The sequence below is a fragment of the Grampus griseus genome (genome assembly GCF_964374135.1).
Source record: "Grampus griseus genome assembly, chromosome: 3".
Taxonomy (NCBI): Eukaryota; Metazoa; Chordata; class Mammalia; order Artiodactyla; family Delphinidae; genus Grampus; species Grampus griseus.
This window is the reverse complement of record NC_139019.1, coordinates 59,795,730-59,815,292: the sequence shown is the minus strand read 5'-3', so window position 1 is coordinate 59,815,292 and position 19,563 is coordinate 59,795,730. Positions and strand designations below refer to the sequence as shown.

General features: G+C 43.4%; 1 protein-coding gene across 1 annotated transcript in view; it reads right to left on the bottom strand.

Moving 5' to 3' along the window:
* Positions 1-19,563, bottom strand: part of IQGAP2 (IQ motif containing GTPase activating protein 2) — a 289,265-nt gene that overhangs the window by 140,775 nt on the left and 128,927 nt on the right. Inside the window, exon 3 of the mRNA XM_082650860.1 lies at positions 4,495-4,651. Coding sequence (XP_082506986.1) covers positions 4,495-4,651 — 157 coding nt within the window. The remainder of the gene's footprint in view (positions 1-4,494; positions 4,652-19,563) is intronic.

Here is a 19,563-nt window from a genome sequence, read left to right as displayed (position 1 = left end):
TCTGCTTCCCTCCTGGTCTCATTTCTTACCACTGTCCCTCACCGTAGCCTTTCAGCCACTCAACTTGGCCAAGCTCTTTTCTTCCTTGAGCTTCTCACAAATGGGTCCCTTCTCTCTGGACCATCCTCCCCATTCCCTACCCTTAGCTCTCCACATGGACGAGTTTCCTCTCATTCTTCCGGCCTCAGAGTAAATGTCTCCTCAGAGAAGCCCATGGCCATCTGTCAATAATTCTGGCTTTCATTTCTTCCTTCATACACTTATCACAATTCACAACTGTCTATTTTACTCACAGTCTCTCTCTCCAACTGACCATGAAATCATGTCTTACCTGCTGCCCAGTCTGCCACTGGTGCCTGGAACAGTGGCTGCCACATGGTAGGTACTAATAAGTACTGTATGGATAATTGAGTCATATCCTTTACGTATTTCTATCTTAGGACAATTTTATCTGCTTTCTGTATAACTTTATTAAAATGTATTATATTAATGTGTGTCTGCCTATAGTCAAACCTTTGTAGACTCTAAGAAAAAAACTGCCTGGGGTGATTATTAAGAATGCAGCTTCCTGGGTCCCTGGCTAAGATTCTGCCTGACTCAGTAGTCTGGGATGGGGCCCAAAAGTTGACGTTTTTACACACACCCATCAGGGGGTCCCACAGGAAGTTTGAGCATCACACTTAGAGGAAGAGTTTCAGTAAATATTGAATAAAGTACTGAATAAAGCGTAGAAGACAAGAAACGGAGCACTCTGGCTTACTACGAACTACTGTCATTCGTTCCTTCACCCAACAGCTATTTCCCCAGCACACCCTATGGGCCAGAACCTGCACCATTCACTGGGGATATGACAGAGGAGACACACACAGTTCTTGCCTTCATGACAAAATAATCATTACAGTACTCCGTGGTGTGTCCTTGTGTGCATGGCATGATCATGCAACTCAGACCTGGAAGGGGGGTGGTGGGAATGGTCAGGGAAAGAATACTCATCACTGGAAGGTTTAACTCTAATACCTAGCATATCTTTCTAAACCTAAGTTAATGAGGGGCCAAGGCTGTACATAAGCTGGCAGACAAAGAGGATGGGGCAGCATGAAAGCTCCCATCTACTTGGCTCAAAGCCATCATCAGTGCCACACCTGAGGCCTTGCGATTCAGGACAGAGCTTTTGCATCGGGGACACGCTGCCCAACAGGTGGGTCATATTTTACGGCTGCAGTCCAGGCAGACCCTGCAGTGAGCACCCAGCCTCACTGAGCTCATGGTTTCCAGATGGCACACCAAGAGACGGGCCTAGGTTAGCAAGTGTTCCCTTGTGTTTCAACGTCTCTCGCAGTCCCGTGATTTAGTGCTCCTTAGAAAGGGCCACGTGCGTGACGGGCTTTAGACCTGAAGAGCACATGAACGGGAAGCTAAGTCTCCTGCCCACTAATACTGGTCTCCTTGCATTTCTGTAGAAGAAATGAAATGGCCTTAACATAAAAACTTATGATTACATGGCAAATCACTGACAATTTCCATTCAAGGACACTTTCAAGGATTTAATAAAAGGAGAAAAAGAAAAGCCTTTTTTTTTTTTAAGAAAAGCCTCTTTTCTCCAGTGAATTAACAGAGGGGTAGTTTCCATTTGTCCCGTGTTTCTCCCACATCACAGCTGGCATCTACCACCCTCCATCCACCACCTCCCTTCTTTCCATGCCTCTCCTAGCAGCCTTTCTTCTGTGCACCCCAGTGGAGGCCTGGCGGCACGGGTGACAGCAACATAGAACACTTCCCTCTGTCACGATGTTTTGCTCAGGGATGTCATCATCTGCTTAGGCGCCACAGGTATTTTATTTTTTAACAAGAAATTGGAATCACTTCCCCGTCCCCATCCCAAAGAGAAGCTGCTACTGATTCAAATGATAGGATCTCTGATGCCAGGAGGAAATAGTACCTGTTTAAGTTGCCATGAGGGGGTCCACAGCTAAACTGGGAAGAGACACCTATATTCAAGGTGTATAATGTGCCAGGAGAGGGAAGAATCAGCCCACCCGCTGCTCTGAGTCTCACCTTCACTAAAGGTCTGTCTTTCTGGCCTGATTCTCACTATTCACACATCAAAATACCCACAATCCCTTTCCAGGGAGGCCTGGCGCCAACTACACTTTAACTCTATCATCAAATCTACATGGCTGGGGCTTCCCTGGTGGCACGGTGGTTGAGAGTCCGCCTGCCGATGCAGGGGACACGGGTTCGTGCCCCGGTCCAGGAAGATCCCACATGCCGCGGAGCGGCTAGGCCCGTGAGCCATGGCCGCTGAGCCTGCGCGTCTGGAGCCTGTGCTCCGCAACGGGAGAGGCCACAACAGTGAGAGGCCCGTGTACCGCAAAAAAAAAAAAAAAAAAAAAATCTACATGGCTGTTAGTACTAATAGGCCTAGATCTTGGTAACTACCATTACAGTAATGAAAATAAAACAAAAATCGTGCTCTAAAATGTGGATAAATGTTCATTTATTTTGTGACAAGGGGGATACAAATTACTTTTTTACCGTGTCTGAACTTTTAAAGTATTCCTCGAAAAAAAAAAACAAACTTTAATTTTGGCTGGCTAAGTCATTTGTTTCACTTAAGTCTTACAAAAGGTCGAAAACTTACTCTAGGGAGAAACATCTAGAGTTAATAAACACATGACTTAATAAACTCAAACTTATTATAAGATATGCAAACACTTCTATTCATAACGTTATTCAAGGCAGAAACTTTTGCTCAATTCCCTTTTGGGCTAGATGATGAAAAGAGAGTTGTCGGGCTTCCCTGGTGGCGCAGTGGTTGAGAGTCCGCCTGCCAATGCAGGGGACACGGGTTCGTGCCCTGGTCGGGGAAGATCCCACATGCCGCGGAGCGGCTGGGCCCGTGAGCCATGGCCGCTGAGCCTGCGCATCCGGGGCCTGTGCTCCGCAACGGGAGAGGCCACAACAGTGAGAGGCCCGCGTACCGCAAAAAAAAAAAAAAAAAAAAAAAAAAAAAAAAAGAGAGTTGTCAAAAAAGATGTCGATTCATCTTGTCTACTGTTAGCATAAACCATTACTCAAACATTTGCTCTGAATTCAATATACACATTTAAAAAATAAACTTTGTCTCAATAACAACTGAAGGGTAGTGTGACATGCAATAAATGGAAAATCATTCCATTTTCAACTATACTTAATGTTACCCTTGAAATTTTAAGAGAAATAACTTTTAAGGATACTTGAAAATCTGCAGATAAAAAATACTGATAAAAAAACCAAACACAATATATTAAGAAAATAAAGAATCAAGTTTCAAAGAAGCTTTAGAAACCCTGACCCAAAGCGGAGAATGGATCACATGTTCCAGGAGGGAACAGCACACTTTTTTTTTTTTTTTTTTTTTTGCGGTACGCGGGCCTCTCACTGTTGTGGCCTCTCCCGTTGCGGAGCACAGGCTCTGGACGCGCAGGCTCAGCGGCCATGGCTCACGGGCCCAGCCGCTCCGTGGCATGTGGGATCTTCCCGGACCGGGGCATGAACCCGTGTCGCCTGCATCGGCAGGCAGATTCCCAACCACTGCACCACCAGGGAAGCCCCAACAGCACAAATTTTAAAATTCCCTTTTGAAGACACATATAATGAAGGGGTCTTTCAGGCTGGTGTTTACTTTTTCCTCCTTTACTTCTTAATGGAAAATTTCAAACATAAAAATTGGACAGAATAGTATAATGAACTCATTTGCATGCCTCATCTAATCTCAACAACTATGAACACATGGCCAGTCTTGAATCATCGGTCCAACTTCCTCCCAGTTATTTTGAAGCAAATGATAGATATATCACTTTATCTGAAAATACTTAAACATGTATCTGAAAAATATCAGAATTTTTTTTATTAATACAAGATTGGTATTTATTTTGGTTTGGTTTTCTCACCCATATGCCTTCCCAAATTAGCCATGAAATAATTCTTAAAACTAGTAGCATATAAAAAGGGTAGTCTTAATTTGTTTTAAACACCAAAAGGAAAGGAGTTCCTGACTATTCAATGTCAGAATTTTTTTTTTAAATCACCTTGGGCCTAACTCTTTAGGGCCACAAGTTCAAGTCCTAGTTGGGTACTTTATTCCTTGATGAGAATAAGGGGAGTAATAAACTGTGTTGATGGTGAAAAAAGGAGGGGTAGAGGGCCCCCCACTCTTACAGTTACTGGCACTAATAAAATGACCTCCATGAAGGAATAATGGGGGTGGGAGCTGGGAAGCCCCATAAAGCAAAGATCTCTCGGCCTCAGACCAGAAATAGACAAATGCTTTGCTTTTAAAATTGCTGCCGCCTCAGGAATGATTATTTACAGGCTTAAAAGACCAAGGACATCCCCTTTCCCCACAACCCATCTCCCACCAAATCCTTATAGAAACACTAAAAGAAAGGAAAGGAAGGGAAAGACTGAACGTCCACTTTGAGCTGGAGGCCAGACCAATTAGATCTCAGTTACCTTGTAACGTGTTTGTTCCACATCATAGATCTTTTTCTCCGATACCATTTTGGGGGCAAAGAACTTGGCTAACTTTGCAAGGTAAACTCCGTTCCGGAGCCCTTCTTCCAGTTCAGTGGTTGGTGGCAATTCTTCCACTAAGCAGACTTCCATCCACCTAAAGGGATTAAAAAAACCTTAAGGTGACTCCAGTTCAAGTAACTTTCTATAACTGAAGAGATGCAGTATCTTACTACCTGTGATGGAGACATTAACAAAGGGAGCGGGATGTGAAACATCTTTAGGTGTCACAGATGGGAAGAGAGAACTTTCTGGGTGGGACAAGAATTCAGAACACACAGGAACAAGGGGGATGACAAGCCCAGAGGCACTGAACTCACTTCCAAGCCAGAGCTTGTCGACTTCACTTTTATCAGAGTCTCTGCCAATTCTCTTTTGTGCCAAAGAGGAAAAAGGCCAAAGCCTATTTGTATGGGTGGAATGAGTCTTGCTGACATTACAGAAAAAAACAGTTCCAAGTTTATGAGCCCTTAGTGGAGGACATTCTTGTAGGGGTTATGCTGTGGGGAGAGTGTAGTCCCAGGTGCAATAAAATTTGCAGTTGCCTCAGTCTGGAAATGACTACCAGGAAAGGTAGGAAGCGTGGAAAAGGGACAGTGAAATTCAGAGAGCAGACGCTGTCTTCTTTAAATAGGGCACATTCCTTTTTCCAATACCAGGAACTTATTACAGCATGCTTACCTTTTTTGGGGAAGCTATTTACTGGATTTTGAAAAAGATGAGATTAAATCTTAGGACATTGTGCCAGTATTGTAGAAAAGAGAGCACCAAGGTCACTACTGGCTCAAAAACACACAGTGGGAGGGGAGCCAGGCCAGTTCCCATTTCACACTGGTGTGCTGAGAATCTGTGGAGCTCAGAGAATAATGCGCTTCCTATCCATTCTTGAAGAACTCTTCCCTACTGTAAGATCCAAGAGGCAGGGGTGCAAGCTCTCACCTCCCTGCCACGAACCCACCGCCCAATCACCAACTATGAGTGTGAGCTCCACACCTATACAGCCAGTCCCCGCAGAAGATCATTAACAGCGACAGCGCCGATCCCATCAACACTTGGCAGTCGGGAGAGGGCTGTTCTGCAGTATTAACAACCGATCGTGATCCAAGCAGTGAACACTGTGAAACGTCTCAATCGCTCGCAGCTCTGGCCAACATCTTTGAAAAGCTCAAAGAGTCCCTAATAAGCAAGGAGTATTTACTGACCACTTATTTAGGCAATGTAAAACGTGGAGTATATGAGAAAAGCATAAACATAAGCCCTGCCTTCTAAGAGCATTAAGCATAATTGAGACGGCAACACAATTGTGGGGAAAAACCAGGGAGCCATGTAAGAGAGGCTATGCTGCCCAATGCTACATGTTAGTGCATAAGAAGAAAAAGTTGGGGAATAAAGGGGATTGTTGGATTATCACTGGAGTAACAGGGAAAACAGTGAGAAGGTGGTGGGATCTGGATTTGGCCTAGAAAAGGGGAGTCTTTGGAAAGGCAGGGGAAGCGCTTAGGAGCTGGGGAACAGGACATACTAAAGCCATAAAGGAAACATGGCTGATTCACAGAGCAAACCCAGAGAAGACTCTGGGCCTTTGGGGTTTGTGGGAAGAAAGGAATAACGCTGAGCACATATAGTGAAGTGAGGTTCTGAGGGAACTGGCGTGAAGACAAGTGACGACGTTTGCTGCCACAGGAAGCAGGGAGCTCTGGGCATCTTCGCAGCAGAGGAGTGACAGGCTGACAGTGGTAATTAGAGAAAAGTAATCTTGTATGATGGATGCCCCAAAGATAAAGCGCTCTGTCAGCCTCTCCCATTGTGAGGAGTGGAGGGACTGGATGAGACAGGAAGAAAGGGGAAGGAAGGAAAACAAGAGGCATTTCAAGGAAACGGTAACAAGACTTGGTGACAGCTTAGAAAGTGCAGGAGGGGGTCAAAGGAAAGAGAATATTCCCAGCCAGGGAGAGGGGCCCCATGTGGAGGGAGGACTCAGCCCCACATCCACTGTGTGACCCCAGGCATGCCCCCTAACCTCTCTGGGCCTCATTTTTCTCCTCTGCTAAAGGGGCAGGAGATGAGAAGGATGGGATGTTAAGGTCTCTCCCAGGTCTAACATCCTAGGGGGACTGGGGAAACTGGGAGAACAAGGAACTGATAAAATGAGATGACAAGTTTGCTTTCACATAACAAACAAGGGCTTCAAATGAACGTAAGAGTACCAAAGCCTTGATGAATTTTTAAAAATGTAAGAAATCAATAACAACATTGCCTTTTTGATAAAAATCTGGCCAAGTTAAAAGCCACTGCACTAGACCAAGTTTCTAATCGAAATAAACTACAAATTACGGCATTATGCTACTTCACATCAAAACAAACCTGTTTTCAAATAATTATCTTGAAAAAATGTACAAAATTGTTTCTAACACAACAGTATATAACTGCTTTATAATAATCCCGTAATCGGGGGTAGATGTATGAAGGGTGGCAGAGAGGTAAATTGACAATTTGTAGTAGGAGTGGGGGAGATAAATTGACATTTGGGACCGAGGGGCAGGACGTTAAAATAAAAACAACTTTGAAGTGTGATATTTTAGACTTGGTCTTACTTTTTAAAAGGATAATCACCTTAATTTTTGTCTGTGTTAGAATATATGTGTAGCTGGCTGAAAACACTATTCTAAAAACTTAGGTTAACTATAGCCTATTTAAAATGTAGCCATTGCTAATGCATATGACATCATGAAGTACTCAAAGGCAAAAGCCATCTCTTCTTCCTTTTCATAATCCCTTTGTCCTGGAAATGTATTTACAGATAGTGGGCACCCAACAGATTGTTATTAAATGAAAGATTCTGACTGCTTAGGAAAAATGTTTTCCAAGCATCACAGTTACATCATAACGTCTTTTAGGACACTGCCACTGACTGGTAAATGTAGCATTTTTGCAACATTAGGCATCAGTGTTTCACTACCTTGAAAGTCAAAAGAAAATGCTATTACCATCAATGGTAACTAGTGTTTATTAGCACTATTTTATTCTAGAACCTGGATTTAATACTTGACGGGGATTATCATTTAATCCTCGAGCCCACCCCATAAGGAAAGGTGCTATTAGGATCACCACTTGCAGATGCTAATCTGAGGCCCAGAAAAGCCAAGGCCATAAAGCTACTAATTGAAAGACATCAAAAAGCTCCTCTAGGAACCCTCCTACACTGTGGGTTGGAATGAAAATTGGTGCAGCCGCTATGGAAAACAGTATGGAGGTTCCTCAAAAAACTAAAAATAGAGTTGCCATATCATCCAGTGATCCCACTTCCGGGTATATATCCGGAAAAAACTTTAATTCAAAAAGATACATGCACCCCTATATTCATAGCAGCACTATTTACAACAGCCAAGACATGGAAGCAACCTAAATGTCCATCAACAGATGAGCAGACAAAGAATATGTATGTGGTACATATATACAATGGAATATTACTCGGCCATAAAAAATGAAAATGCCATTTGCAACAACAAGGGTGGACCTAGAGATTATAATTTTTACTAAATTGAAGTAAGTCAGAAAGAGAAAAACAAATACCATATGATAGCACTTATATGTGGAATCTAAACTATGACACAAATGAACTTATCTACAAAACAGAAACAGACTCAGAGAATAGGCTTGTGATGCCACGGAACAACTAAGCCCGTGCGCCACAATTACTGAGCCTGCACTCTAGAGCCCGTGAGCCACAACTACTGAGCCTGTGTGCCCCAACTACTGAAGCCCGCGTGCCTAGAGCCCGTGCTCCGCAACAAGAGCAGACACTGCAATGAGAAGCCCGTGCAGCGCAAGGAAGAGTAGCCCCTGCTCACCGCAACTAGAGAAAGCCCACGCACAGCAACAGAGACCCAGTGCAGCCAAAAATAAACAAATAAAAATAAATACATACATTTATTTTTAAAAAAAGAGAGAGAGAATAGGCTTGTGGTTCCCAAGGTAGACGGGTGTGGGGGAGGGATGGATTGGGAGTTTGGGATTAGCAGATGCAAACTATTACATACAGAATGAATAAACCACAAGATCCTACTGTATAGCACAGGATACTCAATATCCTGTGATAAACCATAATGGAAAAGAATATGAAAAAGAATATGTATATGTATAACTGAATCACTTTGCTGCACAGCAGAAATTCACGTTGTAAATCATTTGTGCTTCAATAAAATTTTTTTTCAAAAAACCCCTCAAATTCCAATTTTTAACTCTCACGACTCAAACAGAAGAAGGCAGTCTCACAGCCTAGTGTAAAATAAAAGTGGTAACAGGACACTCCAGGCTCCTTCCAGAGTAGGAGTAAAGGCCCCATGGTTTGGAGATGCAGACGCTTTCACTCTTCAGTGTAAGGTCAGAGCATAGTACATTCGCTGTCAAAGTGGAGCAAACGTCCTAGGGTTCCATTTATTCCCTTGGAACTCCCTCTTTGTCGTCACCTACCTCACAACTGTAAGTGACAGACAGCCGCGGCTGCGTCTTGTGGGTGCTGTTGTAACTGGGTGCTGGGTGTGGGAAGCTTAGAGTCTGTCTAAATGGGGTCACCTCCTCGAGAACTCTGGCCAGACAAGGCAGGATCTCTAAGAGTCTCCTCATAATATACAGCTTGGAAACTTATCAATTATTAGTCAGTATATGATCAATAACGTTTGAATGATGATAGCAAGACCATTCTTCTGGAACAGTCAGCAAACTCCGCTCCAGCATAACCAGCTAGGCTGGCTCCCTAACACTGCTCTCAGGGTACTAAACTACCTCACAGGGAAGCAGGGGCCATGATATGCAAGCTTCTAAACGAGTACCCAGTCATCACGTGGGCTGAATATCCTTTGGACCTATGTTTCAAAAGCCTCCACTCTCCCCTCCCCCCGTCTGCTAGCAGGATGTTAAAGCTCAGGGCAACCTTGAAAGAAGATGGAAGATCTCCCATCAGCCTGGGTCCCTGAGGAACCCGGGGACCTGGGTTATCTGCGTGGTAAGGAGCCTCCTGTACCCCCTCATCCTCGCCTTAAGCTACTGAATGTTACCTGAAAAAGAATTACATTTCTACTACCAACCTCAGCCTCAGTGGCTTATCTGTTACAAAGCTAGTGTTACCCCGCCAAATCAATGCAATTCATTAAGTGGGATTTTTATGGTCTGTTGGGGTCAAACTTCCTGTCGCAATCACAATACAGAAAACAACTGGCCTGATGTTCAGGAAGTCTGGATTTCCAATCACTAGCTGGATGCCCTGGAACAGGTCACTTAAAACTCTGAGCTGAGTTTTAGTCCAAGAGTGTAAAATTATAAATGGAATTCTGTACGACACTAATTATGTGATTTTGTTGTGTTTAATAACAGCTTTATTGAGAGAGAATTCACACACAATATACTCTTTTAAGATGTATAACGCAGTGACTTTTAGCATAGTCACAGGGTTGTGAGACCATCACTTAACAATTTTAGAACGTCTTCATCACTCTGAAAAGAAGCGCTATAACTCATTTACAATATTCCCTGTTTACTCCCAATTTTCCAACCCACTAATCTACTCTCTGTTTATAGATCTACTTATTCTGGACATTTCATGTAAATGGAACCATAAAATACATGGCCGTCTGTGACTAGCTTCTTTCACTTACCATAATGTTTTCAAGGTTCATCTATTGTGTAGGATATATTAGGGCTGCATTCCTTTTCATTGCTGAATAATATTCTGCTGTATGGATATATATCATATTTTATTTATCAGTTTAGGGACATGTGGGTTTTTCCCACTATTTGGCTACTACGAATAATGCTGCTGTAAACATTAGTGTGTAAGTTTTTGCAAGGACATACGTTCTGCTTTTTCTTGTGTATATACCTAGGAGTAGAATTGCTGGGTCATAAGGTAACTCTATGTTTAATCTTTTTTGGAACTTCCAGACTTTTCCAAAGCAGCTGCAACATTTTACATTCCCATCAGCGCTGTGTGAGGATTCTAATTTCCCCAGCTCCTTGCCAACACTCAGCTGTCTTTCTGATTATAGCCATCCTAAGTAGATACAAAGTGGCATCTCATTATGGTTTTGATTTTCATTTCTCTGATGGCTAATGATATTGAGTATCTTTTTATGTGCTTATTGCCCATTTGCATATCTTATTTAGAAAAACGTCATTTCAAATCCATTGCCTATGTTTTAGCTGGGTTTTTTAAAATAATTGAGTTATAAGAGTTCTTTATATATTTGGTATACAAATCCCTTATCAGGTACATGATTTGAAAATATTTCTTCATTCTGTGGCTTGTCTTTTTGCTTTCTTGACCGTGTCTTTTGAAGCACAGAAAGGTTGTAATTTTGATGAAGCCCCATTTATCTATTCTTTTTTTCTTTAAGTCTTTATTGAATTTGTTACAATATTGCTTCTGTTTTATGTTTTGGTTTTTTGGCTGCAAGGCATGTGGGATCTTAGCTCCCCAATCAGGGATTGAACCTGCACCCCCTTGCATTGGAAGGTGAAGTCTTAACCACTGGACCACCAGGGAAGTCCCCCATTTATCTATTCTTTTTTTGCTTGTACTTTGATGTCATATTTAAGAAACCACTGCTTAACTGAAGGTCACAAACACCTATGTTTTCTTCTAAGAGCCTCATAGTTTTAACTCTTATATTTATTATATCTTCTACCCATTTTGAGTTAATTTTTTGTACTGGTGAGAGGTAAGGGTCCAAATTCATTCTTTTTTTTCTTTTTTTCTTTTTTTTTTTTGTGGTACGTGGCCTCTCACTCTTGTGGCCTCTCCCGTTGCGGAGCACAGGTTCCGGATGCGCAGGCTCAGCGGCCATGGCTCACGGGCCCAGCTGCTCTGCGGCATGTGGGATCTTCCCGGACCGGGGCACGAACCCGTGTCCCCTGCATCAGCAGGCGGACTCTCAACCACTGCGCCACCAGGGAAGCCCTCAAATTCATTCTTTTGAATGTGGACATCCAGTTGTCTCAGCACCATTGGTTAAAAAGACTGTCTTCAATTTGACCTGAAAACCCACAGAAAACCAGAATTGGCCTGTGTCTCCTCCTGCTGCCCTCGCATTTACTGCTTCTTCCCTGTTCCTTCCATTGGTTGCTCGTACTGAACCTCAACACCAATATGTGAACATCTCATCCCAAACCAGAGGTGAAGCTATTCCTTATGAGCATCTTCAAGGCTGTCGCAGAACCTTATTTTCCTTTCGGGGGGTGGGGTGGGGGGCAGGAAATGGGGCTCTTTTGTATTAGTATTGCTTGCGTTCTCTTCTCTCTGCAGAAGGAAAATCTGAATCACTTACCAGGCAACAACAAAATGGAGGTAAAAGGAATTTCCTTTCTATCATTCAAGCAGACTGTCTTCAAATTTGTTTTTTTGTTTTTTGTTGTTTGAGTTGAGATGGTTTTCGTTAAGTAGCTCTGTGTGGAAAAGTACCAGGTCCGTTCCAAGTGAGACCCGGAGAAGGAGGGGTGTGTGGCAGGGGAGGATACTGGGAGAAGGATGAAGGGGAGAGAAAGGTAAAAATTTTCCAATCTTAGGTTAAGGCCAAAAAGAAAAATAATTAATGTCATTTTGTCTTGCAAGAGAACCAAAAACAAACAAACAAAACAAAACAAAACCAAAAGCCAAAATACCACCTCACAGAAATCTGGAGACAAACCATCCATTCTATTGTGCTACTTTTTGCTTTGCAGAGCACAGGAAAGTTGTTTCACTGAGGCATTTGCTATCTGAGTTGTTATTCAGGAAATCTCCAACTATAAATCTTGGTCTCTATCATACAGCACTGTATGAAATAAATGTCCCCAAAGTAGAGCTGCTGGCCTAGAAACAGAAAGTGTGTTTTTTTCTGCACAAACCCTGTTTTAATGTAGTGCCCTAATCCGTGAACTTTCAAGTACTACAAGTCAATTTCTCTCCTGAAACATTTTGAAAATCAGCATATGAAATATTTTACAAAAGGATAAAAACGACCAGCTATTTTTACGTGTACAGTGTAACTGGTCACCTTTTGTGCCAATGAGAAGTAAAATGTCAGAAGTCAGGGTTAGATTCAGTTCTCACGGTAAACCTTTCCATTCACTGGAGGCTGAGGCAAAACTGTCACAACGAGGAGGGGAGGGAATAAATTAGGAATTTGGGATGAACAGATACATGCTGCTATACATAAAATAAACAACAAGGACCTACTGTATAGCACGGGGAACTACATTCAATATCTTGTAGTCTATAATGGAAAAGAATCTGAAAAAGTATACACACACACATATTAAAAAACTGGATCACTTTGCTATACACCTAAAACACTGTAAATCAACTATATTCAATTAAAAAAACAAAAAAACTGTCACCACAATTCTATCAGCCTAATTAGCTCAGGGGAACAGGGATGTCGAAAAACACATATTGCACAACTGAGGCAGGCATCCATGGGCCCCCAGCCTTCTCTCATATAAAATTTATTTGGTTCACTATAAGAAAATGATGTGAAATATTAAAATAATGCTAATTATTTTCTTTAAAACACAGACTTACAATACCATGAAAAGAAGCAATATATGACTCCAAGACCTAACAGGCACGGAGCAGGCTTTTGAGGACGTCTTTCTCATTCTCCTCTTTAAGAAGGAGATGATACAGCAACCCTCTGTCGAGTTTGGCAAGCATTTCATGAACTGTGTTCCACAGAATACTGGCTCAGTGAGATGCTAATACTGTCCTGGTGGGAAAGGGGGCCAAACGAACTTAGAAAATGTTGCATTCTATGTCTTCTCTGGAGGATTCATGTGTTGCATTAGCATCCTGAAAGCTCAGAGAATTCCTGAAGTCAGGAACCAAGTTTACTTTTTGATGCAATGTTTCCCCTCAATATTTTTTGACCATGGAACTCCTTTTTCCCAAATCACTTGGTAATATTTCATATGATGAAATGACAGGTAACTGATAAAAGCAGTACAATTTGGTGACTAAAATCATGGCATTTGGGCTCACACTTTCTGAGTTCAGATCCTAGTTCTAGCATAATACCAGTGACTTCTCTGTAAAATAAAGATACTTAAACTATCTACCTTTGGAGGGCTTTTGTAAGGAGTAAATGAGAATCTGTATAATATATTTAGCACTGTGCCCGGCATATAGTTAGAGCCTGGCAAACATTAACCACAATTATTATTAGCATGTCCCCAAGTTTGAATCTGGGCTATTTGCTCACCAGATGTGTAACCTTGACAGATTAATTAATCCAATTAATATTTTTGAGCATCAAGTACTTTCCAGACCTGGTTCCACGTGGTGAATCAGGCAAAGTCCCTCAGTTTCCTAAGCAGTAAGTCTCATATTCTCACCGATGTTAGGATGCCACTAGTTCAGGAGTTATGGAGGATTAAATGAAACACCACCAGTATGGAACCTAGCAGATAGCTGGTGCCCAGATGTCACTCACATGGTTGCCTTCTTTTTTATCTATCTATCTATCTATTTTTTAAAATAAATTTATTTATTTATTTTTGGCTGCATTGGGTCTTCGTTGCTGTGTGCAGGCTTTCTTTAGTTGCAGCGAGCAGGGGCTACTCTTCATTGCGATGCGCGGGCTTCTCATTGCGGTGGCTTCTCTTGCTGCAGAGTAAGGGCTCTAGGTGCGCGGGCTTCGGTAGGTGTGGCACATGGGCTCAGTAGCCGTGGCTCGCAGGCTCAGTAGTTGTGGCACATGGGCTTAGTTGCTCCGTGGCATGTGGGATCTTCCCGGACCAGGGATGGAACCCATGTCCCTTGTGTTGGCAGGCAGATTCCTAACCACTGCGACACCAGGGAAGTCCCTCCCTTCTCTTTAAATAAATTTTTCCAAGAATCTCTTTGGTGAGTTATTTCTTAGAAAATGATATTGAATGCATTATTTTAACCCTTCTTCCTCTATGTTTCTTAAACATAGGATAAGGAAAATAGAAATAAGTGGAACGGCCTGAGGCATTTATGGATATAAGAATGCCTGCAAACTTTGTAGCCCAATCTGCAATATGTCTGATTAACTTTTGAAAATTATTTTGAAAGAAATTTTGAAAAAAATTTGTTAATTACTTCACAGCCTACACTGTTGCTTAAATATATGCTCTTCATAATTCTTCCTAACTCCAGGCACCAATCAGATATTTACCTCTCGAGGAGGTGACCCCATTTAGACAGACTCTAAGCTTCCCATACCCAGCACCCAGTTACAACAGCACCCGCAAGACGCAGCCGCGGCTGTCTGTCACTTACAGTTGTGAGGTAGGTGACGACAAAGAGGGAGTTCCAAGGGAATAAATGGAACCCTAGGACGTTTGCTCCGCTTTGACAGCGAATGTACTATGCTCTGACCTTACACTGAAGAGTGAAAGCGTCTGCATCTCCAAACCATGGGGCCTTTACTCCTACTCTGGAAGGAGGCTGGAGTGTCCTGTTACCACTTTTATTTTACACTAGGCTGTGAGACTGCCTTCTTCTGTTTGAGTCGTGAGAGTTAAAAATTGGAATTTGAGGGGCTTTTTGAAAAAAAATTTTATTGAAGCACAAATGATTTACAATGTGAATTTCTGCTGTGCAGCAAAGTGATTCAGTTATACATATACATATTCTTTTTCATATTCTTTTCCATTATGGTTTATCACAGGATATTGAATATCCTGTGCTATGCAGTAGGACCTTGTGGTTTATTCATTCTGTATGTAATAGTTTGCATCTGCTAATCCCAAACTCCCAATCCATCCCTCCCCACACCCCTCTACCTTGGGAACCACAAGCCTATTTTCTCTCTCTCTTTTTTTTTTTAATACATTTATGTATTTATTTTTATTTGTTTATTTTTGGCTGCACCGGGTCTCCGTTGCTGTGCGCGGGCTTTCTCTAGTTGCGGTGAGCAACTCTTCCTTGGGGTTATGCTCATTTAGACTAAAGGGGACAAAGACAGGGCAACAGTGAAGGAAGGCCGTCAGACCTCTGGGATTCTAGGGAATGGGACAACAGAGCTTTCTGGCTGAGTTATCCATCCGGATAAGGGAAGAATGACCCTGAAGGAGATTCAGAGATTGAGAGGGCTGCCACTCCCACCACAGGCCCAGACCGGCTCCTCCTTAAAGGGCAAGGCTATCTCTTCCTGAGTTCCCATGGGTCTGGAAGGCAGGGCCACCAGCCTGGTGAGCCCAAAGGACAGACCACCAAGCGGATTATCCTGGAGGCTTAAAATCAGAATTTGCCCCGCTACATTTTAGACTCGCTTGGGATCCATCACCCCCTTTCTTCTTTCTAATTTCTCGCTTTTAGAATGGGAATGTCTATTGTATGGCTGTCCCTCCTTTGTAATTTGGAAGCACAAAACTTCTGGGTTGCATAGCTTCACAGCCGGAGAGGAATTTTTGCCTCAGGACGAATCACATCTCAAGTTTCATCCACACCTGATTTAGATACTTTGGTGAGACTTGGAACTCAGAGTTGATGCTAGAATGGGTTAAGATTTTGGGGCTTCTGGGATGTAGATGCATGCATTTTGTCTCTGAGAAGGACAGAAATTTGGGGGGAAAAGGGGCAGAACGTTGTGGTCAGAACTGTGTCCCCTCCAAATTCATAAGTTGAAGTCCTAACCCACACAGTACAAGAGAATGTGACTGTATCCAGAGAAGGGGCCTTTAAGAGGCGATTAAGTTTAAATGAGGCCATTTGGAGAGGACTTAATCCAATGACTGGGATAAGAAGAGGAGATTAGGACAAAGAGAGACACCAGGGCTGTGCACACACGGAAGGAAACACAGTGAGGACACAGCAAGAAGGCAGCCATTGGCAAGTCAAGGAGAGAAGCCTCAGAAGAAACCTCTTCCACAGACACCTTGATCTTGGACCTCCAGAACCATGAGAAAATAAATTGCTGTGTAAGCTACTCAGTCTGTGGTATTTAGTTACGGCAGCCCAAGCAAATAATACACTAGCTAAACCATCAACCCCCACCATCCTCTAAAACTCCTCACCCAATTTTATTTCTCTTCATTGTATTTCTTACTACCTGGCAGATTGTATCATATTTATTTGTTGGACAGACTCACCTACTTAGAATGTGAACGCCGTAAGAGCAAGGCCCTTGCCTGTCTTTTGAGAGGCATATAGTGCAATGGTTCAAAGCACAAACTCTGCAGGCAGAGGCCTGAGATGGAACCCAAGCTCTGCCACTTACCAGCTGTGTGCCTTGGGGAACGGACTTAACTTGTCTGTGTCTCAGTTTCCTAATCTGTACGCTGGGGATAGTCATAGTCTGCTTCAGAGGGCTGTTGTGAGTTGATGGAAAAAAGCACAACAACAGTGCCTGGCACATAATAAACACCTTGAGAAGTAGACAGCAGAGCTTTTACTGCTCGGTGCTATATCCCAGGACCACTCTGCCCAACTGCCAACACAAGTCACTGTTCCCATCTGTCCTTCAGCACTAGTTGTCTGCCACGCACACTTCCGTGGGGCTGCAACTAAGCCAGCATTTTGCTATGTCCACCATGCCTTCTCTCCTCTTGGCAGTCTGCAACATCCCACTGTGGCTAATCCAAGCCATCCTCTGCTCCCACCACCCCACCAGCCCCTGTCAACACACACACACATTTTATTATTGCCTTACACAAGTTAGGGGTTTAAACGGTATTCCGTAGGGGCTCTACAAATACTTATACATGTTCCCAAGCCAGGTTTCCACTCTAATGGAGCTCCCTCGATCCTGATAGTGCCAACCACAAATGATGGCAGCTCCCATGGGATTAGCACGTTGCTCGGCACTTAGCTGACACTTGGCACTTACGTGAATGTATTCTCACACTAACCTGATGGGATCGGTATGATTCCCGTTTACCAGGGAAGGAAAGAGGCTCAGAGAGTTAAGCAACTTGCTCACATCTACACAGCTAGTAGGCTGAGATTCCAATACAGATTGTCACCTCCGTAGCACACGTGTCTGCCACACTCTGCTCTGCTCTGACAAACTGTCTACAATGAACTCGGTGAACAGGGCTTAAGCTACCTGCCTAGGAAGGTTCACTTCTTAAGAAGAAACTCACAGTGGAGCCTTCTCCAAAACCAAAACAGGCCAATTCAGATCTTCATAGACTCTGTTTTCCCAAAGCGAGGTGCGATAATACAAGATGAAGGTGAACATCTTTTTTGGGATGGCTGAAGAGGCTGCTGTCACTTTCAGAGGTGTCTATGGGGTGCAGCTGTGCACTGGACTTTGGGTTCTCAAAAATCTAGCTTCAAACTTGGTTCTGCAATTTATTAGTCGTGATTACCTTAGTGTGCAACCATTTCCCTGGGCCACAGTTTCCCCTTTTCAAAGATTAGGTACAACACCAGCTACCTCACAGAGATGTTATGAGAACTAAAACAGATACCATCTGTGGAGTCACCTGGTAGAAAAGTACCCAGCACGCAATGGGTGTTCAAGAAACAAATGTTGATCAAAAGGAAGAAAAAGGAGTTAGGCAGGTGAGCATCAGTTTAAAGTGTAATGTTCCAAAGAATCCACCAGATACCACATGTTCTTCAAAGAGCATCTTTCCTAAGCACCTAAGCAGCCTGGCTGTGCTGACCTGAAAGTGTAAGATGCAAAGTCCGCTGGATGGAGGCCACTGGGGCATACAACACCCTGTAGTGAAACCAGCGGACCCAAGTGCCTCGGAGACCTGAACTCAAAAGTTGGACTCTGTCTACCTGGCTTCCTTAGAACTTGCTACAGGGGAGACGAGGCTGTCATGGTCATTTGCAGTGCAAAGCGCCTTCCATTTTGGAAGGTAACCGTGAGCTGGGAACAGAGAAAAAGTAAAGAAGAAAGAACCAGAAGAACTGGGCAGGGGTTTCCTGCCAAATCAACACCCACTGGAGGCTTCCACACAAATTTTGGCCTAACCAACAGCTGAAGACTTGATGAAGCAGATTCTCCTTCCTCGGTTTGGCTGCATTGTGCTCATGATCTAACCACAAAATAATTACTGTTCTTGCACTTTTAGACAGTTTTTGCCTCAACGCAGGCAGGAAAATGCAAGCAACAAGCTTAATAAGATCACTGTAAACTTAGCTAATTTACCACACCCCTCCCTACCCGCAACTCGCCTTTTTACAGCCTTCTCCTACTTCCTAACCAAATATTCAATAGGGGATCTTTTTTTAGCACAGGCTCTGGACGCGCAGGCTCAGAGGCCATGGCTTACGGGCCCAGCCGCTCCGCGGCACGTGGGATCTTCCCAGATCGGGGCACGAACCCGCGTCCCCTGCATCGGCAGGCGGACTCTCAACCACTGCACCACCAGGGAAGCCCAGGGGATCATTTAAATAATGAACATTTTAGAACACCAAGAGAATTCCATAGCTAAAGCCAGGTCAAATTTCAAAATATACACATAATCAGTCAAAACAGCATCCAGGATGAATTTCCCTCCTTCTCCGATTCCCTTTAAACTACAGGTATCTTGTGCTCAAAGTTAACCCTTTTCTGGCAATGGGGAATAAGACAGAGATATGAACGCTGGTTCTTCTAGAGTCTAAAAGATCAAAAAAGAGTAGCTCTTAGTAGTAGTCAAGTACAGCAGGAGAAGACACCATTGGTAAGTTTAACTGTGAGAAACGTCATTTTAGTACCATATCAAGAGCCCCTTCCTCCCCTAGCTGTGTCCTCTGCCCAGCCCTTCCTGATTTCTCCCACCCCCACTAGCAGCTGTACCAAGGAAGTGACAAACAGGGACCCACTAGATGCCATCAATCACTGTCACTAAGAGGAGAATGAAAAGAATCCAACATATATAAGGCTTCCCTGGTGGCGCAGTGGTTGAGAGCCCGCCTGCCGATGCAGGGGACGTGGGTTCGTGCCCCGGCCCGGGAAAGAATCCAACATATGTTCTCACAAACGCCTCCCCCGCTCCACTCCCACTCCTCCTCACTGGTACACAATCTTTTTTTTTTTTTTTGCGGTACGCGGGCCTCTCACTGTTGTG